This window comes from Lithobates pipiens, unplaced genomic scaffold (genome assembly GCF_037356315.1).
Source record: "Lithobates pipiens isolate NorthernLeopardFrog02 unplaced genomic scaffold, aLitPip1_a1.2 Scaffold_27, whole genome shotgun sequence".
Taxonomy (NCBI): domain Eukaryota; kingdom Metazoa; phylum Chordata; class Amphibia; order Anura; family Ranidae; genus Lithobates; species Lithobates pipiens.
This window is the reverse complement of record NW_027507788.1, coordinates 58,885,636-58,908,928: the sequence shown is the minus strand read 5'-3', so window position 1 is coordinate 58,908,928 and position 23,293 is coordinate 58,885,636. Positions and strand designations below refer to the sequence as shown.

The 23,293-nt window shown below is 44.0% G+C and overlaps 1 protein-coding gene across 3 annotated transcripts in view; it reads left to right on the top strand.

Annotated features, from left to right (window-relative positions):
* Positions 1-23,293, top strand: part of SIK3 (SIK family kinase 3) — a 274,128-nt gene that overhangs the window by 144,270 nt on the left and 106,565 nt on the right. For all 3 annotated transcript variants that reach the window (XM_077456978.1, XM_077456979.1, XM_077456977.1), the window contains exon 4: positions 18,094-18,255. In XM_077456978.1, the coding sequence (XP_077313104.1) occupies positions 18,094-18,255 (162 nt within the window). The remainder of the gene's footprint in view (positions 1-18,093; positions 18,256-23,293) is intronic.

The following is a 23,293-nucleotide window of genomic DNA, read 5'->3' as shown; positions in this document are numbered from 1 at the left end:
ATATTTTCCACTTCACTGCGGCTGAAAGCCAACTTCTCCTTCTCTCCCTCCCGTCGGCTTTCAGCTGCTGTAGGGAGGAAATTACAGCCAATTGGTTCCGATAAACGCCACCCCTCATCTCCAGGTTCCTCTTTTTTTGTTTCTGTTGCCCAGCTCCCGTGTGCTCCTGTAGCCCATCTCCATCAGTGCCCAGCCCCTGCAGTTCTGCAGGCTCCCTTCATTTCCTCTCCCGCCAGCTGCTGCGGGTATGTATCAAGTTAAAGAGTGGGGGAAGGGGCTGGTATCGGGCCTTTCCTTTTCTGAATGAACAGAGTAATTGCTCATTGGTACTTATCGCTAACTGTTAATTTACAACTGAAGCATAGTAAACTATGTTCATTATGCTTTAGTTTGTGAATGAGCAGGAAGCTGCTTAGCACAGAGCACTTTCCATTCATTCACGGTCTAGCGCAGCTGAGGCTGCAGAGAAAGGGACTGGGGAATCTCTTTCGTTCATTTCTCTGTCTCAAAAGTAATAGATCTGTTTTGACAAAAAATATTGCAAAAAAAAAAAAAGTTAAATAAAAAAAAATAGTCATCGTCCACTGCCCTACTGACACCAACCTCTGGTGTACTGACGCACACCATCCTCTGCCCTACTGACACCAACCTCTGGTGTACTGACGCACACCATCCTCTGCCCTACTGACACCAACCTCTGGTGTACTGACGCACACCATCCTCTGCCCTACTGACACTTTCCACACACCGTCCACTGTCCTACTGACTGACACGGGCCACTGTTTGGGTAGGTTAAAGCCGAGCTCCACCCAAAAGGGGTCATTTTCATTATCTGCCGCCTCCCCCCCTCTGGTGCCACATTTGGGAGAGGGGGTAGCGGGTACCTGTTTTTGACAGGTACCCGTCACCACTTCTGGGAGACCACGATGCGACAAGATCAAAAGGCAAAGGTCGTGGCAGTACCTGAGAGCCAACGTAAAAATCGGCTGGCGTGTGAACATCATGTGCTCCCTGGACAGGTAAGTGCCCTAATATTAAAAGTCAGCAGCTACAGTATTTGTAGCTGCTGACTTTTAATTTTTTTTTTTTTCTGAAGGAGGCTGGAGCTCCTCTTTAAGTTTTTATATTTTTACAGTGACATTTTGTTTTATTATATTTTCATAGATTTTCCTTGCTATTTTGTTAGGTCTGCTAGTTAATTTCAGAAAAGCAAAAAATAAAAAAAAAGTGGCGACTCCCAGGGATCTTTTTTATGTTGTTCAGGTAGATCTCCATCTTTCAAAGGTTACCTACCCCTGGGGGTAAAGGGGTTGATTTACTGAAACTAGTAAAGCTTAAGCTTTGACAAAATAAAAATGTTGCAGCATTTTGTACAGTTTTAGTAAATCAACCCCCAGTGTCATTAAACCCAAATCATAATAAACTGTCAATACACAGTGCATATTGATTGGTTTGCGTGAAAATGATAGCATCTACAAATGATGGTGTGTGTGTGTTTATACTGGAATTTTTCTCTCTCTTTTTTTTTTTTTTCTTTCTTTTCTACTAGTAATGGTGGTGATCAGGGACTTAGTGGAACTGTGATGGGGCAATCTGACACTGGGTAGGAACTGACACTGACATCACCATTGACACTAACATGGTGATCAGTGCTAATACTATCACTGTACTAATAACTGACTGGGAAGGGGGTAACATCTAGGGGCAATCAAGGGGTTGATGTGGTTGATATAATTTGAGAAAAAAAAACAGCCCACATTGCTGCTGTGTGTAGAGAGCTCTGTGTTAGTAAACACAGGGCTTGGTACTGTGATTCGCTAAGCCGATCAGCAGGTCCAACATTGGCTGAGACAGCAGCTGGGAGCCATTGGCTCCTGCTGCTGTCATTCAAAGTGAGTTAGGTAATCGGGAGAGGGGGACCGAACTGCAGCTCAGTTTCTGAATGGACACATGGAGCTGTGGCTCAGGTGCCCCCATAGCAAGCTGCTTGCTCTGGGACACTTGACAGGAGGGAGGGGCCAGGAGTGCCAAAGAGTGACCCAAGAAGAGGAGGATCTGGGCTTCTCTGTGCTAAACCATTACACAGGGCAGGTTAAGGCTTCATGTACGTGGGACATTTTTTTTTTTAACCTCTCCTGAACGCTGGAACATCACAGCTAGTAATCCACATTTAAAAACGTGTGTTTAGCAGCGTTTATAAGCGTGTTTGCATTCAGAAGGGTTTACTAAAAATCACCTCAGGAGGAGACCCTCCCAAATGATTAGAAAGCACTAAAAACAAGTATTTATTAACTATTTCAGCCATTCGATGAGAGAACAGTGTGAGTAGCAGCTGAGAAAGCGGTGTGCTTGTAGCTAGCTGTTATTTTTTGGTTGGTTTGTTAACACCTTGCCACCCTGGGCATATAGCAAAATGACGGCGAAAAAGTGGTTTAACCACTTGCTTACTGGGCACTTAAACCCCCCTCAGTCCCAGGCCAATTTTCAGCTTTCAGCGCTGATGCACTTTGAATGACAATTGCGCGGGCATACAACACTGTACCCAAATGAAATTTTTATCATTTTTTCCCACAAATAGAGCTTTCTTTTGGTGGTATTTAATTACAGCTGGGAGTTTTATTTTTTGCTAAACAATCAAAAAAAAATTTCTCCATTGAAGTGCGCTGATGAGGTGGCACTAATAGGCTGCACTGGTGGGCACTGATAGGCTGCACTGGTGGGCACTGATAGGCTGCACTGGTGGGCACTGATAGGCTGCACTGGTGGGCACTGATAGGCTGCACTGGTGGGCACTGATAGGCTGCACTGGTGGGCACTGATAGGCTGCACTGGTGGGCAAAGATGGGCACAGATAAGATGGCACGGATGGGTGGCACAGATGGGTGGCACTAAGGGGCACTGATAGGTACCACTGATAGATGGGACTGATGGGCACTGATAGGTGGCACTGATAGGTGGCACTGATGGGCGGCCCCCCCCGCTGCCCTCCGGCACTTCTCCCAGGTCGCTCGTACGATTAAGGACCCAAAGAAGGAATCCACTGCCAGTGGAAGTTAGCCATAGAGATTTCTGAGGGACAGATGGTCCTTGGCAATCTTTGACTTTGGGAGGCACGTGCATGGCGTTATGACGTGACCTCTGGCCCGGCGAAAGTCAACAAAGCCGGGAACTCGGCAGGAAAGGCTAGGATTGTGAATTTTTTTGATCTCTGCCTTTCCTGCCGGTAGGAGAGATGTTGAGGTCTTATTGACCCCACATCTCTCCTTAAAGAGGACCTGATCATTCCCGCATATGTAAACAACGTTCAAATCATACATGTGAGGTATCACAGCGAACATTGGAGCAAGAGCAATAATTCTAGTACTAGACCTCCTCTAACGCTAAACCTGTTAAAAGCAGGTTTTAAAGCATCGCCTTTGGCGGCACAGTGGTGTAGTGGGTAGCACTTTCGCCTAGCAGTAAAAAGGGTCCTTGTTTCATATTCCAACCACGACACTACCTGTCTGGAGTTTGCATGTTCTCCCTGTGCCTGCGTGGGTTTCCCTTTGGTACTCCGGTTTCCTCCCACACTCCAGAGACATGCTGGTAGGTTAATTGGCTTCTGTCCAAAAAATTGGCCCTAGTATATGAATGTGAGTTGGGGACCTTGGATTCCTTGAGGGTGGGGACCAATGTGAGTGTGCGATGTATGTGTGGAGACAGCGCTATATGGGTACTTTAACCACTTGCCGACCGCCTCACGCCGATGTACGTCGGCAGAATGGCACGGGCAGGCATAAGCACGTACATGTACGTGATTTGCCTCCCGCGGGTCGGGGGCCCGATCGGGCCCCCGCCCGGTGCCTGCGGCGGTCGGTTTTCGTTCGGGAGCGATCCCGGACGAGGGGACGGCCATTCATTCATGGCCACCCCCTCGCGATCGCTCCCGACGAATGGAAATCCCCGGTGACATCACTTCCTCTCCTGTAATGTAAACACAGGAGAGGAAGTGATGTATTCTCTCCTCCGTGTCGGTATTTTTCGTTCCGACACGGAGGAGAGCGGATCAGTGAGTTGCACCAACACATCCCACACACAGTAGAACATGCCAGGCACACTCACACCCCCCCTTTACCCCCCGATCACCCCCCCAATTACCCCTGCCCCCCCAGTCACAGTGACACCAATGTCATTTTTTTTTTTTTTTTTGCATTGGTGTCATTTGTGACTGTAATAACTGTTAGGGCAGTTAGGGTTAGCCCCCTTTAGTTCTAATGTACCCCCCTAACCCCCCCAATAAAGGTTTAACCCCGTGATCACCCCCCGTCGCCAGTGTCACTAAGGCTGGGTTCACATTGCAGCGGTTTATGAGAACGAATGTGATTCGCACCGCACTGCAGTGCAAATCACATCCGATCTCTGTGCGATTCGAGTTTAGCCATTCGCCGCACCCGCCGCACCCGCCACACCCGCCGCACCCGCCGCAAATTCGCACGGGACCCTTTTTTTGGCCCGCAGCAGAATCGGATCGCATGGGTGTTCACACCATGCGATCCGAGTTTGCAGATCGCACTGCGATATGCGAACTGATCTGGGGGTGTCAGTAACATTTCACTGACACTCCCAGCAGTTCGCATAGGGCAGTGTGAACTGCCGCCGGGAGGCATGCGATGCGGGAACCCGCCGCGGATTCGCGGCGTTTCCGCATCGCTCCAGTGTGAACCCAGCCTAATAAGCGATCATTTTTCTGATCGCCGTATTAGTGTCACAGGTGACGCTAGTTAGGCAGGTAGGTATTTAGGTTCGCCGCAGCTTTTTATAGCGCTAGGGACCCCCATATACTACCGCATAAAGCCCCCTGATTGCCCCCTAGTTAACCCTTTCACCAGTGATCACCATATAACTGTTACAGGTGACGCTGGTTGGTTAGTTATTTTTTTATAGTTTCAGGGCACCCGCCATTTATTACCTAATAAAGGTTTAACCCCCTGATCACCCGGCAGGTGTCATTTGTGACTAATAACTGTTAGGGCAGTTAGGGTTAGCCCCCTTTAGTTCTAAGGTACCCCCCTAACCCCCCCAATAAAGGTTTAACCCCGTGATCACCCCCCGTCGCCAGTGTCACTAAGGCTGGGTTCACATTGCAGCGGTTTATGAGAACGGATGTGATTCGCACCGCACTGCAGTGCAAATCACATCCGATCTCTGTGCGATTCGAGTTCAGCCATACAGATAGTATGGCTGAATTCGTGTCGCACCCGCCGCACCCGCCGCAAACTCGCACGGGACCCTTTTTTTGGTCCGCAGCAGAATCGGATCGCATGGGTGTTCACACCATGCGATCCAAGTTTGCAGATCGCACTGCGATATGCGAACTGATCTGGGGGTGTCATTAACATTTCACTGACACTCCCAGCAGTTCGCATAGGGCAGTGTGAACTGCCGCCGGGAGGCATGCGATGCGGGAACCCGCCGCGCATTCGTGGCGTTCCCGCATCGCTCCAGTGTGAACCCAGCCTAATAAGCGATCGTTTTTCTGATCGCTGTATTAGTGTCACAGGTGACGCTAGTTAGGCAGGTAGGTATTTAGGTTCGCCGCAGCTTTTTATAGCGCCAGGGACCCCCATATACTACCGCATAAAGCCCCCTGATTGCCCCCTAGTTAACCCTTTCACCAGTGATCACCATATAACTGTTACAGGTGACGCTGGTTGGTTAGTTATTTTTTTATAGTTTCAGGGCACCCGCCATTTATTACCTAGTCTCACTAGTGTACCCCTAAATTTAGGGGTGTCTACTTTCTAAAATGGGGTCATTTGGGGGGGGGGGGTTTGTGCCATCTTGGCATTTTATGGCCTTCAAAACTGTAACGCCCTTAGAAAGCCTGAAGGCGGTGCTTGGTTTTTGGGGCCCCGTACGCGGCTAGGCTCCCAAAAAGTCCCACATATGTGGTATCCCCGTACTCAGGAGAAGCAGCAGAATTTATTTTGGGGTGTCATTTCACATATGCCCATGGCATGCGTGAGCAATATATCATTTAGTGACAACTTTGTGAAAAAAAAAAAAAGTTTGTAATTTTCCCGCAACTTGTGGCAAAATATAAAATATTCCATGGACTCAACATGCCTCTCAGCAAATAGCTTGGGGTGTCTACTTTCTAAAATGGGGTCATTTGTGGGGGTTTTGTGCCATCTTGGCATTTTATGGCCTTCAAAACTGTAATAGGTAGTGAGAAGTGAACTCAAAAAATTACGCCCTTAGAAAGCCTGAAGGCGGTGCTTGGTTTTCGGGGCCCCGTACGCGGCTAGGCTCCCAAAAAGTCCCACATATGTGGTATCCCCGTACTCAGGAGAAGCAGCAGAATTTATTTTGGGGTGTCATTTCACATACGCCCATAGCATGTGTGAGCAATATATCATTTAGTGACAACTTTGTGTAAAAAAAAAAAAAAAATTTTTTTTTTGTCATTATTCAATCGCTTGAGGCAAAAAAATAAAATATTCAATGGGCTCAACATGCCTCTTATCAATTTCCTTAGGGGGTCTACTTTCCAAAATGGGGTCATTTGGGGGGGTTTTGTACTGCCCTGTCATTTTAGCACCTCAAGAAATGAGATAGGCAGTCGTAAACTAAAAGCTGCGTAAATTCCAGAAAACGTACCTTAGTTTGTAGATGTGACAACTTTTGTGCAAACCAATAAATATACAATTATTGACTTTTTTTTTACCAAAGACATGTGGCTGAATACATTTTGGCCTAAATGTATGACTAAAATTGAGTTTATTGGATTTTTCTAATAACAAAAAGTAGAAAATATCATTTTTTTTCAAAATTTGCGGTCTTTTTACGTTTATATCGCAAAAAATAAAAATCGCAGAGGCAATCAAATACCATCAAAAGAAAGCTCTATTTGTGGGAAGAAAAGGACGCAAATTTTGTTTGGGTACAACATTGCATGACCGCGCAATTACCAGTTAAAGCAGCGCAGTGCCAAAGTGTAAAAAGACCTCTGGTCATTTACCAGCAAAATGGTCCGGTCTGAAAGTGGTTAAATAAATAATAATAGATGAACATCTTAATGAGACATAATGTACAGGGATAGGGACAATTGTAGACACTCGCTCAGTTTTAACCTGGATGGACTGGTGTCTTTATTCAACCTTACTAACTATGTAACTAGAACTATGGAGATTTTGAAGTACTGAAGTTTGGAGCCATACCACAAGCGTGGGTAATTTTAAAGCATGGCATGTGAGGTATCTATTTACTGTCACATTATATAAAAACATTGGGCTAACTTTACTGTGTGGTGTTTTTTTTTTTTTTTTTTTTTTAATTCATGAAAGTTTTCCCCCCCCAAAAAATTGTGTTTGTAAAATTGCTGGGCCCTCTGATCTGATATGTCCCTATATACCCTGTGATTTTAGTAATAAACTTGCTGTCCCATCAGAGTGCATTTGGTATCACTCTGCCTATGACAAGAGCTGGTGCTATACAGGAAGCATTGGTTTATGCAGCTCTGTTCTGCAGCTGCTTGCTTTCTCTACCACTGGCTTGATTCACAACACTGATGCTCTGGCATGGCGGATAGGCAACCTGCAATCTGAGCAGGAGGTCGCGGGCCACATCAAAGGGCTCCACGGGCCACTGGTTGGGCACCCCTGTCCTAGGGTCTCTGCTAAAAATATATATTACATTACACACAGTGCCTTGCGAAAGTATTCACCCCCCTTGAACTTTTCAACCTTTTGCCACATTTCAGGCTTCAAACATAAAGATATAAAAATTTTATTTTTTGTGAAGAATCCCCAACAACTGGGACACAATTGTGAAGTGGAAAGAAATCTATTGGATTTTTGAAACTTTTTTTAACTAATAAAAAAATGAAAAGTGGGGTGTGCAAAATTATTCGGCCCCCTTGCGTTAATACTTTGTAGAGCCACCTTTTGCTGCGATTACAGCTGCAAGTCGCTTGGGGTATGTCTCTATCAGTTTTGCACATCGAGAGACTGAAATTCTTGCCCATTCTTCCTTGCAAAACAGCTCGAGCTCAGTGAGGTTGGATGGAGAGCATTTGTGAACAGCAGTTTTCAGCTCTTTCCACAGATTCTCAATTGAATTCAGGTCAGGACTTTGACTTGGCCATTCTAACACCTGGATACGTTTATTTATGAACCATTCCTTTGTAGATTTTGCTGTATGTTTGGGATCATTGTCTTGTTGGAAGCTAAATCTCCGTCCCAGTTTCAGATCTTTTGCAGACTCCAACAGGTTTTCATCCAGAATGGTCCTGTATTTGGCTGCATCCATCTTCCCCTCAATTTTAACCATCTTCCCTGTCCCTGCTGAAGAAAAGCAGGCCCAAACCATGATGCTGCCACCACCATGTTTGACAGTGGGGATGGTGTGTTGAGGGTGATGAGCTGTGTTGCTTTTACGCCAAACATATCGTTTTGCATTGTGGGCAAAAATTTCGATTTTGGTTTCATCTGACCAGAGCACCTTCTTCCACATGTTTGGTGTGTCTCCCAGGTGGCTTGTGGCAAACTTTAGACGAGACTTTTTATGGATATCTTTGAGAAATGGCTTTCTTCTTGCCACTCTTCCATAAAGGCCAATTTGTGCAGTGTACGACTGATTGTTGTCCTATGGACAGACTCTCCCACCTCAGCTGTAGTTCTCTGCAATTCATCCAGAGTGATCATGGGCCTCTTGGCTGCATCTCTGATCAGTCTTCTCCTTGTCTGAGCTGAAAGTTTAGAGGGACGGCTAGGTCTTGGTAGATTTGCAGTGGTCTGATACTCTTATTTCAAAATGATCGCTTGCACAGTGCTCCTTGGGATGTTTAAAGCTTGGGAAATCTTTTTGTATCCAAATCCGGCTTTAAACTTCTCCACAACAGTATTACGGACCTGCCTGGTGTGTTCCTTGGTCTTCATGATGCTCTCTGCGCTTTCAACAGAACCCTGAGACTATCACAGAGCAGGTGCATTTATACAGAGACTTGATTACACACAGGTGGATTCTATTTATCACCATCAGTCATTTAGGACAACATTGGATCATTCAGAGATCCTCGCTGAACTTCTGGAGTGAGTTTGCTGCACTGAAAGTAAAGGGGCCGAATAATTTTGCACGCACCACTTTTCAGTTTTTTTATTTGCTAAAAAAGTTTAAATTATCCAATAGATTTCGTTCCACTTCACAATTGTGTCCCACTTGTTGGTGATTCTTCACAAAAAATTAAAATTTTATATCTTTGTTTGAAGCCTGAAATGTGGCAAAAGGTTGAAAAGTTCAAGGGGGCCGAATACTTTCGCAAGGCACTGTGTATATAATTTTATTATTTATATATTCCCCGATGGGCACGTGGTTAAAATGCAAATCAATTACAAACTTTTTTTTTTTTTTTTTTTTTGTTCTGTCTTTTACTGTTAAAAATAAAGCTATCGTTAAAATTATAGACTGATCATTTGTCAATGGGCAAACAGCAGGGATCAAATACTTTTTCCCCTCACCGTACAACTGGAGTTTATATGTAGAGATGTTAATTCCTCTGTTTTTCATGGCTAAAAATTGACATGTGATGAATGTATATCACCGCAGTCCATAGCAGGTGACTGCAGATTGCAGTGCCTCAGATTTGCAGTATGTGGTATGCATTGCAGTGAGATCCTGAAATTGTATTTAGCTCACACTTTGTTGCCTGTGTTTGGACTGGTTATGTTTGAATTTGGGTATAAGGTGCTTTTATGTTATCACTGTCCTCAGACTCTGTCTACTTTGAGGAGTTATAGACAGGGACAGTGTGGGATGTCATGGGATATCCTTGGCCTGCCTTATATTGAACCATTTTTCTGTAATAGAATGGTGGACATACAGTAACTTGCTATGTGGTTTTTGTTGCAATCACAGAGCTGATGATACCCATTTACGCATTTATGATGTCAGTTCTTTTGGAAACGCATACCAGTATAAACACTGTTCAGCTTCCAGATCTGTCCACTATAACCCAGATGATTTTTTTTTTCTGAAAATATGTACTCATTAGCAAATCCTTCTGTTTTGAAATCTTGAAAATGTGAATGATGGGTAGCTATAAAGAATTGACAAACATATTTTCCTCCTATGTATGTAAAATCTCAATAAACAAGCCATTGAAATGTCCTGTTTGGTAAGTAAAAAAATAATTCTGGTTGGTTTTGCCAGAAATCTTGTGAACCGATAATTTCATGTCATCTCAAGGAGGTCTACTCAGCTATCTCATGGTTTCCTATGGACTACAAAACACCTCCCCAGCTTTGTTGTGGCAATAAGAAATATGAATTTATTCTGTAGCTTACCAAAAGGCCACTGGGCAGGGCTGACACTATTCCTTGCTTTTTTTTTAGTTTTTAAAGGCACTGTGTTTTTCTGCCAGGGACAATAGCTGTTCTGTAATTGCAGACTCTACGGAATAAAACATGAGTAAATAAGCATGCTTTTTACAGATTCGCGGTATATGTACAACTTTAGTGTTTGTATGGGACCTTTTATATTTTTGGATAGGCTTTGATGGCCAAAGCATTTGGCAAACACTGACCTGGTTTAGATCTCTTGTCAGGTTTTGATTTTCTGTGTCCCTATTGAAGAGCATTCCCTTCACTTCCTGTGCTGGGGGCCACAAGGGTAGGAATTCAGAAAAAAGGGAGTAACACATTTCCCGTTCACTGCCATTTCCTTGTCTTATATCATCCGCTGTTTTGTATCAATTATGAAATCTGCTTTCTGTCTACTCTTCAATAATGAAATATTCACAAGATCATCCTTCTGTTGTGAGAAGGGGGGCCCCCAAATATAAACAGTAGTACTGTTTACGTTGATGATCACTGCAATGGCCTCAATCACAAGGCACAGAGCTATTTTGATACGCTCTGTGTATTTTGTATAATATCTGCACTGTCTAATGTTGCGTTTCCTTCAGAACACCATAGCATGAAATGTACGGCATTAGTGAAGTAGTTTAAAAAACAAAAACACCTTTGTTTATGAATTGATTTTTTTTTTTATACCCTTTTCTATGGTGGAAAATTTTGAGGAAGTCATTAGCTTCCTGTCTAACAATTGCATATTTGTTCCTGGGTTAGATGGCCACTGGCAGCAATTAGGAATTGTTTAAATTCTTAGAACTGCAAATTTTGGTTTGGTTTGAATGTGGACCTGTCAAGATTTTTTTTTTATTGATTTTTTTACATGTTTATGAATCCAAAAGTGGAAATCGCTGCAGAGTGGACACATTGGCAAGCATATAGTGATAGTGTCAGTTTTGTGGCTTTTGACAGTAATCTATACTTTATTAACATTTTCAGGATTCTAAATGTCTATTATTAACTTGTAGTCAGAATCCGGATACTGAAAGAGACGTAACCTCAACCATGGCGACCTGAGGTGTGCCATGTTTGCCCATGAGAGTATGCTTAAAAGAGGGCAAAAAGAGACACCAACCAGGTACAGTGATGTGAATTTAATTTAGCACATGACAAATAATCCAACAAAGTAGCAAAAAGCACGTTTTGACCTCCACATGGGGATCAGGAATGTACCGACTGTAACAAGACAATTGCCAGCGTCCCTTGTATTTGATGACATGGGATGGGACCTCCTGTTTGGATGCTGCCCCAATCCTGAAAGAATGACCTGAAAACTGTTTTGGGATCAACCCCAAGTTAGCAATCAGAATCCTAACATGCAAGATAAACTGACTGTAAGTAAGAGCCTGTGTAGGGAAGGGAAGCAATGGGCTATCAAAGGGGGCTGCTACAAACATGGCGGAGAGCTGATCGAAGATCTCGACTAGACAGCGTTGGTTTTGTAGTAATTGATAACAAAACCCTGCCCTGACTGCTGGTTCCTGTTGGGGAGTTGAAGTGCAAAACGATCAGGTAACCTGGTAAGACTGCCTTTGAGGAGTACCGGTGCATTAAGTCCAGCTCTGGACACCTCCCCAGGCCTGAGGAAACCAAAGAAACTGAGGAAGACAGCCGCTTTGAGGACCAGGCTGGGACCTACCGCAAAAGGTGAAAGGGACAACAACTCTGCTAGTTCACAGAGCAACTGACCAGAGATAGGCAAACCTGTCACCCTTTGTTTCCCCTGCCTTTTCTGGATACCTTGGAGCATGGCTTTGATGGGATGTGCTGCAAAAAAGGATGGTCTGTCAGGATGGTGAAGTGAGAAGTGCTCAATAACTGAAAGGTATAGCTTAATGGTGTTAAATGACAGAGACAACTTGTCATGACAACAGGCCATGAAAGGCATCATGTACTTAACATCCCCCACCCAGTTGTAGGGATAGAGGGACGTGAAGCCACAGAAACGCCTCCACACTGTCTTGTACGCCCAGAGTGTTTCTTGACAGTGATGCATTTACCAGGATGGAAGCCTGCACCATGAGTGCGCCTAATCCAATGTCAGCAGGGCCAAAGGTGGAACCGGCTTGCCCACCCGATCTGCTTCGGGATGCTGTTGGAAGAAACGCCGGAAATCAGAACTAGATAAGGCTTTGGCAGCCACATTATAGACTCCACTTATGAACTCCCCTTGGAAATGAAAATTATACCTGCGGCCCAACCATGTCAATCTGCGCATGAAAGACATTATCAGGATAGACCCGGATCTACCTTTATTGATAATCTCAGCAGTTGATGCGTTATCGGTGAAGAAAACCACTGTATGCCCAGACCAAGTGGGACCCCAGGCGACAGCTGCAGCCACTATTGGATATATTTTAAAAAGTGCGCATGTCTGGGCAAACAGGGGAATGTCTGACACCTCCGGGGGACAAGGGCCTGCTAACCACTGATACCCAACAACAGCTAAAAAAAACATACTGAGGCAGCGGCATCCAAAAAAACTCTGGAAGATGAAGTCGTATTGATCCCACATCAGCAGATCTGCCCGAGCATTGGCCTGTAATTGCACCGCTGAGTCGGCGTCCTGGTAGAGAGGAAGGAGAGCCAAAAGCCTAGACACAAATGACCTGCCCTCAGGAATAATCTTCATGGCAAAGTTGAGCATGCCTAATAGTGACAGCAGGTCTTTCTTGGAGCACACAGAGGACCTGACCAGACTGCATATGATACCTCGAATCCTGACCAACTTATCCTGAGGCAGACTGGCGATCATGCAGACAGTGTCTAAGGTGATAAAAAAGGTAATCGCATGGAAAGGCCCATAAATCTTGTGGGCAGCTAAGGGGATGTTAAAATCCATGAACAAATCAGTGAGTGCTACAAGGTCTCTGGGAGGCTGAGCCAGGCTTTCTAACAATAAAAAAAATCATCCAAGTAATGAGTGACCTTGCCACACCCTATCTGAGAAGACGACCCAATTGAGAGCTGAGGCAAATGTATTAAAGAGCCAATGACTGCTCTTGGAGCCAAACATCAATTTCATGGCAAAGTAATATTGCTCCTGCCATTTTGCAATTTTGCATCCGAAATATATGCTTTAGACAACCATGTGCCCTTTCCGGGCTGTAAGATATGCCGAATGCCCAAGTCTGCAGAGGAATATTGTAATGAAAATCCCTCTGATCGGAAAGAGCAAATTTAAACTAGGTAGGGGTGATGAATTAGGATCCGACAGATCATAGATTAAATTAAATTTATTGGAAAATGTACCTTTTATCCTCACCAATGGGGCTAACCCTCCACATGCTGAATGGTGAAGACAAAAAAGGCCCAAAAAAATTAATCTACTAACCTGGCGTTACAGACAGCAGATAACAAATGGTCATACTCAAATGACTCCAAAGGTAGGACTATGTGAAAAAGTCATGAGGAACTAAATTCCTTGATGGGACAGGCGGACTTGGGGTGTGCCCTGAAACAATTTGCACACATATGGCGGAGTCTGCACTGGTTGTAATTGCAGACCGTGTAGTTAAAATTGTTTCACAGCTGAGTCTTGCCTAACAAATTTATGGTTCTGCCCAGTTTATCAAACCGACCAGGAGGCCCTGTGTAAGAACCACTGGGCTCCAGCCTGTTGGATCCTGTGGAAACAAGATGATCCAGGTTAGGACACCAGTTGGCGGTGTGGGCAGATGATTGACTGCGCAAGTTGGAGATTTTTTACTGACGGCTGTTCTGTAGGAATTTTGCCAATGTTGCTCCAACATGTGACCAACTGAAACTGCGCCCAAGTAACATTGACTTTAGCCGAAAAAGACCAGTGGTAATCGTAGAGCATGAAACCACCATATTTGTGGGAAAGATCTACCACCTTGTGGAGATAAAGGTCCAGCTCCTCTCTTCTACCGGGACTGACTGCACAAATAACATCCCTGTAAATACCAAAAGAGGACAAATTTGGCAATGCTCAGCTTGCGGTTAAGCCTAGGATCACAGGTTTTGAGAACCACCGAGCCTTCTATGCAAGCATAAGCTGTGTTCTCAACAATGTCCAATGACATTATGAGCAGGGATGCCAAATTTACATCTTTCCTTTCCAAAATGTCTTTCTTCAGATTAGCAGGAATTAAATGGGCAGGAGATACAGATGGCAGTACAGTTAACGGAGAAGATACAGCCAGAGGTAGTGGTACACTGGTGTTACCTACGGAGGATCGAGATGGCCCAGGGACTGCGGGAGCTACTGGAACTTCCACTCTGGCTGGCCGGGCCTCCGTCAAATCCATCCTGTCCTGTAATTGCTGAACAGAAGTGGAGAGTGTGTTTAACAGTGCGTGGATCTGAGTCAGTGACGTAAGCAAAGACACATGCTCTGCACTGGTAGATGGCTGTGGCTCAGATAGGTTTGAAAAGAGAAGTCTGAACAACTCCGCTTTCCTGGCTGTGACCGGAAATGGAATGCCCCTGCTTTGGAGCTCAGCAATAAGTAGTTGAGCAATAGTCCAGTTCCTTAGGGATGGAGTACTTCTGTGCTCTGAGCTCCTGATTGGCATTAGAGGGATGAAGGCAAATTCATCACTCTGACACATGTGACATGTTCCAATCTGTAGAAAAACCAACTAAATATAGTCGGCCCAACCACCAACCCTAACCCTCGACTATGAAATTGTGAGTGGTGCTGACGAGAAATGAAACAGCGCATGAGCAACTCTAATGACCGTGACCCCCTGCGTGAGTATGAAGTGAGCCCTGAGACAGGCAATTAAAAATGAACACTCAGGGCTTGGTACCTACAGACCGTGGTAGGCAGAAATAGGAATATATATGACGTGCAGGCGAGAAAATTGTAATTAAAATCATTAAAAATGAAACCTCAGCCCACACGGATCTGTAGACATGACAGATCCTGGTATGTAATGCCCCTAGTTATGACCCCTGCACGAAAAGACACACAGAACACACCTTGCCATTCCTGAATGAAAAGTGTAGAATCCCCCTGCAACAACACCTTGACTTATGCACTGAATCAAGTGATGGAAAAAACAATCTGAAAATTGCACCCCAACAATGACGTGCCGACAAAACGAAACCACCTGACCAGAGTGAACGTGAGCTCTGTGGTGGGAGAACGAAGGGTACATGAAAGGGGCAGCGAAAGAAACCGCGAACGATCGTTTTTTTTTTTTTTTCGTTTTTTTTTTTTAAGAGGCAGGATGAATCAGTCTGTGTGATCCCTGATCTGCCTGTGGCATGGTGCTGAGCGTACGTGATAGTGGGAGCCCGGAGGGCAAGCATGGCCACCAAGTTGTGGAACTAAAAGACTCAGCAGTCTGCCTGAGCAATGCTGGTGAAAAGCCGTGAACAAAGGACCCTGGTGCAGGTGAGGCTGGCAAACTAACCCAGAGCAATCCCCAGGACATGCCATAACCACACTGTATTTGTAAGGAAAAAAAAAATCAAGCAATGAAAGGAGATTCATACAATGTTACAGACTATGGTGACTGGATAAATAATAAAAAACGCCAACACTGAGCATGCCTGACCAAGCGCTGACATGGTGTTGAATATGCGTGATGTGGCAGGACATGATGCTGGAGTGAGGCCACCAGCTGTGGAACTAAAAGCCGCAGCAGGTAAGATATGATGTAGCAGATCCTTACAGAGCCACCCTTGCAGATCCTGACAACCCATCGCTCGTTACCCTCTGATAGTAAACACCTGCATGCCTCCTCCCCCCTACTCCTACCATCCTGGCCCCAAACCTACCTTAACGAGACCTCAGTCACTGTTGCTGAAATACCCGTAGCGGAACTCGAGTGACCGAGCCGTGCCACCAGCCAAGGAGAGTAGGAGATGAGAGGAGCGTCCTCCCTGGAAAATGCCTGCCGTCCGATACCCGGGTAAAACCTGACACCTGTATGGACCAGGATAAAAGCATTGCGTCAGACCTGAGCTCCCCTTGCTAAAGGACTGCCAGGAAATATACAGACCCACAGAAATGCCGAATGGATGGTAGACTGTTTGTGCTGCTGCCAGAGATGCCGTCCTAAGCCTGACCTGCAAATGACACACCGACTGCTATCCTAACCCAGAAACGGCTGATGAGTTTGCAGGGAAGGAGGGGGATTATATGGCCCCAACTCCTACAAATACAGGCTAGCCAATGGCCAGCCTTTTAACATGTCCTCCTACTAACCATACCCATAAATAGATGTGACCAACTGATTGATGAAGCTTAGCTGCCAGGTCTATGTGCCATGTGTCTGCAAATTACAGAACATCTAAAAGGCGTCTGGTCCACATTGCAGTGCTTACTATATTTGTAACCTTTCACTTAGACAATGTCTTGCATATGAACCAATTTAGGCCTCATTCACACAGGTACAGAAGCCCAACCTGTACAGAGTAGATCAGACATTTGTGTCTGGAGCTGCGTGCAGGCAGTATGGACTCACCCGCACATCCAAGTTTTACAGACTTGCAGGAGTGGGTGCATGGCCCTGAATGAAGTCAGTATGAGTTCATGCTGTATGGGCCTAGGTCCCCTTTGTGAATGAGGCCTTAGAGAGCACATCATGTTTTTTTTTTTCTGCACTGGAGTATCCTTTATGAAATGTAGGTCATTTACATTAAGTTTTGTTACTGGAATACATTTTAACATGCATTGTGACTGCATGCTATGGTTTTGGCTCCAGTGCTTTATGTGAGCTTGTGATAAGTGTTGTATGTATCATACATGAATCTCCCATACAGAGACATCCATTTTCTCAGATTTTCTGCATATCTCTAATGCTGTGTACTCATGATCGGAAGTCCGTTAGGAAAAAGGTCTGATGGTTTTCCCGACTAAATTCCACTCAAGCTGTCTTGCTTACACACGGTCACACCAAATTCCGACCGTCAAGAACGCGGTGACGTATAACACGTATAACGGACTAGAAAAGGGACGTTCAATAGCCAGTAGCCAATATCTTCCATCTCGCAGTTGAATCTGCGCATGCGTGAGTTTTTGTGCATCGGAATTGCATACACACGATCGGAATTTCCGATAGAAAGTTTTTCCGTCTGGAAAATTGAGAACATGCTTTCAAATTTTTGCTGGCGTGAAGTGGGCCAGCTAAATTCCGATGGAGCCTACACATGGTTGTGTTTTCCGATGAAAAGCTCTCATTGGTCTTTTGCTGGCCAAACTTCTGGCATAACACAGCCCTAAATAGTAAATAACACTACTTTTAAACGATAACATTTTTAAATCTAGTGTGTTTTAAAGTACTTTTTGATCTGGTTTGATATACTTTAGCATGGCTTTTGTGCATTTTTATGTTTTAATGTGCATTAAAATGTACCAATGAAGTCAAGGTTTATGGAAGATGGGACCAAACTATTGTGCCAGTATGTGTTTTTGGTGGTGGGCACTGAGGCAGGTATAAGTAACTTGTACAAGCATGAGGAATAACTTTGCCACAATGCTATCAATCTTTGGACAGCAGGACCACCAACTAATTTATTACTGGCATACCTATATCATGCAGGGTCATTGGGTAACTGTATTCAGAACATGCTTTATGTGGATCTAATTCACACACAAAAACCTGTTATCCAAGTGTGTTAATCAAATGTATGAACCGGCAGTCTGGGTAACGAGTAATATGTCTCCTTCACTTGTGCTAGATTTTATAGGCTCCAGAACTGACTTTTATTTTATTTTCCCCCCTCATAGATCACCTGGTGGCCCATGGGCGCATGGCAGAGAAAGAAGCACGCAAGAAGTTTAAGCAAATTGTTGCCGCGGTTCAGTTTTGTCACTGTAGGAACATTGTGCACCGAGATCTGAAGGCTGAGAATTTGTTGCTCGATGTAAATCTTAACATTAAGATTGCTGGTAAGCAGATAAAAAAGGCAAATCGAAAACCTATACATTTTAAAAATCACCCCAATCTGTGTACTCACGAATGTCCGCTGCTTTTGCTTTTTTGTTTGGTAATGTGGCTGCTGTTGCAGTGTATCTCAGTGTGTGTTTTTTTTTTTTTGCCATATTTCAGCAGTACAGTCTCCTAAGCCATCACTTGGGTGATCATTGATGGTCCATACCATGATTTCAAATGATTGGATGTCTACTTCTTCACATTGGAATGATAATAACCAAAATCAGCTTGTCCAAGTTTTAATCATTTATATTTTGTTATTAATCTGATCGTACATTAAAGGATTTTCTCTGAATTAGTCTTTTGCATAAACATGCAAGGTTCAAATCTGAAGGCTCCAATTAGCAATAGAGGGTTACATATGGCCTAGTCAAAGGCCTGATTTGATTTGCATTAAAATGTAGGGGTAGGTAAAAGTGTCAGTTCAAGCAGGGAAACCCACAAACCTCTTGAAATTTAAAACATTTTGCTTAAAGGTCAAAAATTTTACAAAGACATTGTCAAAGTCTGGCGGGCATCTATGCCTAATGCTTTCTTGAAGACCTATCTGGTATAGAGGGCAAAACCAGCTTCTAAGGCAAAGGGTCTACTTTTTCTAGAATGTACTTATTACATTTATTGATTTTTTTTTTGTTAAGTTATTGATTGAAAAGGAAAAAATCCCTTTTGTTTTTATTCAAATATATCACCTATATATGTGGGCAGTGTTTGCATGAAGCTCTATTTACCAGTTTTTTTAATATGTTGAAAAGGTCAAGGAGGGGGTGTACCTAATTCTTTCATATATCTGTATACTGGCTATCATTCTCCTGTCCAATAATGCCCATGCTGCCCATTGAGACAATCTTATTGGACACTGAAATGGCAGTGTTCAGGGTTTAGCCTGGAAAGCAGTGAACATCAGACACCAGTAACAAGGTGACTGTCTGAGATAAAGGCACAGAAGAAGTTTTTCTTGCAGAGAAAGGAAATGGCGGCATATTTTCCTGTCAGCTATTAGGCAGGTCCTAATTATAAAAGTTTTTAAAATGGAGTACAAATTCACTTTAAAGTAAGAGTTTCCGGTCTTGTGTAGTTCTTGAACTTGGCTATTATGCACTGTATTTTTGTGCAGTTGGTTTTATACAGCCAGGAGCTGAGGAAGACAAGGTGGAGGTGACATCCCTGCAGGAAAGGGCACTGGCTTTGGAAGGAAGCCTGAGTTTCAGCCTTTAACCTAACTGTCCTCCTAGTTCAATGTGATGGTCTTTCAACTTCTGTAATCTTGTCTAAAATGTCCTCGTGATCAGCCTTTCCTCACCTGTCGGTATATAGTGACCTTGTTCATAATTTCCTCTTTTTTTTTTTTCCCGCAAATATGAAACTTAGTCCTGTGCATGCTTAAGCTAGAGCACTTAAGTTGGCCATAGACTGATCAAAATTTGGCCAGTTTAGCGGAACCAACTACATTTCAATCAGCGCAAGGCCATTCCAGCTTGATAGAAGTAATTTGTTTGATCAGCTTCTGTCAAAGGAACATGCTGGAAAACATTTGTCGATTAGCTGCTGTAGCTACTAATCATTGTATTCTAACAAGCACAGTTCCTACTGTCAGAATATGATGTCCTGATGAAGAGAGGAATTCTGGCTGAATAAGAAAAAAAGATAAAAATATTCTGCGGCCAGCTTTAAGGCCACATGCACACTGTATACTTTTAAATAAGTGCGTATAAAATAACGCACATCTATTTTGCAGGTAAAAATGTGCATTTATTATTTTTTTGCACTGCAATCAGCAGATCACGGGTGCAATGCCAGGATCCTGCAGCCTCCCAGTCAATTGTGTGTCCATACATCCTGCAAGGCCAGGCAGTTGCCAAACTGCAGGAAAATATATATTCGGACAGAAAGTATTCGGACCCCCTTAATTTTTTCACTCTTTGTTATATTGCAGCCATTTGTTGAAATCATTTAAGTTAATTTTTTTCCCTCATTAATGTACACACAGCACCCCATATTGACAGAAGTACACAGAATTTTTTTATATTTTTGCAGATTTATTAAAAAATAAAAACTGAAATATCACATGGTCCTAAGTATACAGACCGTTTTTCTCAGTATTTAGTAGAAGCCCCTTTTGATCTAATACAGCCATGAGTCTCTTTGAGAAAGAGGCAACAAGTTTTTCACACCTGGATTTGGGGATATTCTGCCATTCCTCCTTGCAGATCCTCTCCAGTTCTGTCAGGTTAAATGGTAAACGTTGGTGGACAGCCATTTTTAGGTCTCTCCAGAGATGCTCAATTGGGTTTAAGTCAGGGCTCTGGGCCATTCAAGAACAGTCACGGAGTTGTTGTGAAGCCACTCCATTATTTTAGCTGTGTGCTTAGGGTCATTGTCTTGCTGAAAGGTGAACCTTCGGCCCAGTCTGAGGTCCTGAGCACTCTGGAGCAGGTTTTCGTCCAGGATATCTCTGTACATGGCCGCATTCATCTTTCTCTCGATTGCAACCAGTCACCCTGTCCCTGCAGCTGAAAAACACCCCCACAGCATTATGCTGCCATCACCATGCTTCACTGTTGAGCAGTGCCTGGTTTTCTCCACACATACCGCTTATAATTAAGGCCAAAAAGTTCTATCTTGGTCTCATCAGACCAGAGAATCTTATTACTCACCATCTTGGAGTCCTTCAGGTGTTTGTTGTTTTTTTTTTTTTTTTTTTTTTTTCGTCGGGCCACTCTGCCATAAAGCCATGACTGGTGGAGGTCTGCAGTAATAGTTGACTTTCTACAACTTTCTCCCATCTCCCGACTGCATCTGGAGCTCAGCCACAGTGATCTTTGGGTTCTTCTTTACCTCTCTCACCAAGGCTCTTCTCCCCCGATAGCTCAGTTTGGACGGACAGCCAGCTCTAGGAAGGTTTCTGGTCATCCCAAACGTTTTCCATTTAAGGATTATGGAGGCCACTGTGCTCTTAGGAACCTTAAGTGCAGGAGAAATTTTTTTGTAACCTTGGCCAGATCTGTGCCTTGCCACAATTCTGTCTCTGAGCAAGCAGCCCAAGTCCTCATTCACATGGGGCGATTAGCTGTGTTCCTTGTGCAGGCCATATTTTAACGCTATGGGAATGCACAGGTGTTGCGTGCATCCACATGCTGGCAGTCCCATAGATGTCTATTAGGACATGTGGCTACATGGACACAGCCACAGTGTCCCAATTTGACATCCGTGTGCGCGCGGGTCCCCAAACACACAGGGTAAGTTTGGGGGGAGTGGTGTCCAAGCAGCCACGAGTCCCAATAGACAAGTGGCATTACCGGTATGGGAATGCACATAACACCTGTGCATCCCTGTGCTGGTAAATGACTACCCTGTGCTGGGCACACAGCTAATCTCCCCGTGTGAACGAGGACTTGGACTATCTGCCTGCTCTTTTTTTTTCTCCCATTCAAGTCAAATAGAAATGGAAGCTTTTCTAATATCCTCCTTGCTCAGTCAGAGGGTGCAGGTGGTGGAAGCGTTTGGCACAAGATGTTCAGTTCTGAGAATCTCTAGAGACTGAAGGCTTATACATAAGGTTTACTGAAATTCATTTCTTTAGCTTAATATGAGATTAATAAACATTAGTGAAATGTCACTTTTCATTTTAGTTTTGAAAACAAGCATTTCATGACTACTATGCAGACAACCTAATGCTGACTTTGCCACATTCTATCCCCACAGTGCTGGAACCCCCTGAAGGTCTAACCTTCAAGGTGTGGGCCAAAAAAACTCTCTTATTCTACAATTCAGTGCTATGTGCTTGAGTGACCCATCACCAGACTTCAGTACTGATGGGGTGTCTGGCTAGCCCTCTGCTAATATGGATTTTCATACAATTCTTTCCTTAGAATATTCAGAGGATCCAGAAGTGCATTGGGGTGCAGGTGATATGGTGGAGTTAAGCTTGCCATAGATAGAAATTCAGCCTGTTCAGCTGGGATCTGTCAAATTTTAGTCTGTGTTTGTGGTTCCTGTTAGATCAATGGACATTAATCATTGGAAAATGTTCTCTTTAGTGGCTGCAGCCACTGATCATTGTAATCTGACAGCAGCAGGAGTAGATTTTCTCTAAAGTGAACCTGAACTAAAATTAAGAGAAAATTGCTATCTTATAGGAACCATTTTAAAATGTGCCTAATTAATACCCAGAAAAATCGAACTTTTCATTGGAATTACTTGTGAAAAATAGCAGTGCACTTCCTGACAATGGGAACATGCCTTGGCACTCCTAATCACATATCGCTGTGATGTCATTCAGGTTCTGTTCACATGTAGGAGTATGGGGGCGACAATTGCAATATAATTGCATGACGGCCATTGTCCAGAAGAAGCTCATGTACTTCTTTTGGGCAACAGGCATCCCGCGATTCTAATTGCACGTTTTTTCCCACAATTGTCGTCCAACGAATGAATGGCGGGAAAATCGTGCCGGATTTGGGGTGCTTTTGAGGTAGACTGGCAACACACCGGAAATGCATGGGTGTCCCGCAGTTTGCTGCTATTGCGAATATGTGAACAGAGCCTAGGGGCACTGCTAGTCTCAGGAATATTGAAGTGACACTTAGTGATTTCTCTTTTGTACTGCTTACTGTTCTTTCTGGAGAGAAATCTGTACCTGGGTAGCTGCTGCTCAAGGCTCTCCCTGCATTTGTCTCATCCATTCTATGGATGCGGCTTTCTGCATCCACTCCTACTTCTTGGCAGCTTATAAGAAGTCAAAACCTTCTTTGCCATGCTGGTCACCGCCAAAAAGTCCATAATGGGGAAAAAGGTCAAGTGCCGGGAGCCCACAGGCAATACTGGCAACTACTCCTTTGGCTTAGTTTGCCTTTTCTGGGCATGTCTTGCACAATATAGGCCTTTAATCATTTGTAGCTAATGTCTCAGAATAGGAGCAATTCGTATTATGATTGCTTTATATTGAGAAATATTAACATGTCCCATGCAGGTTTCTTTATGGAGGATGCTATTTCA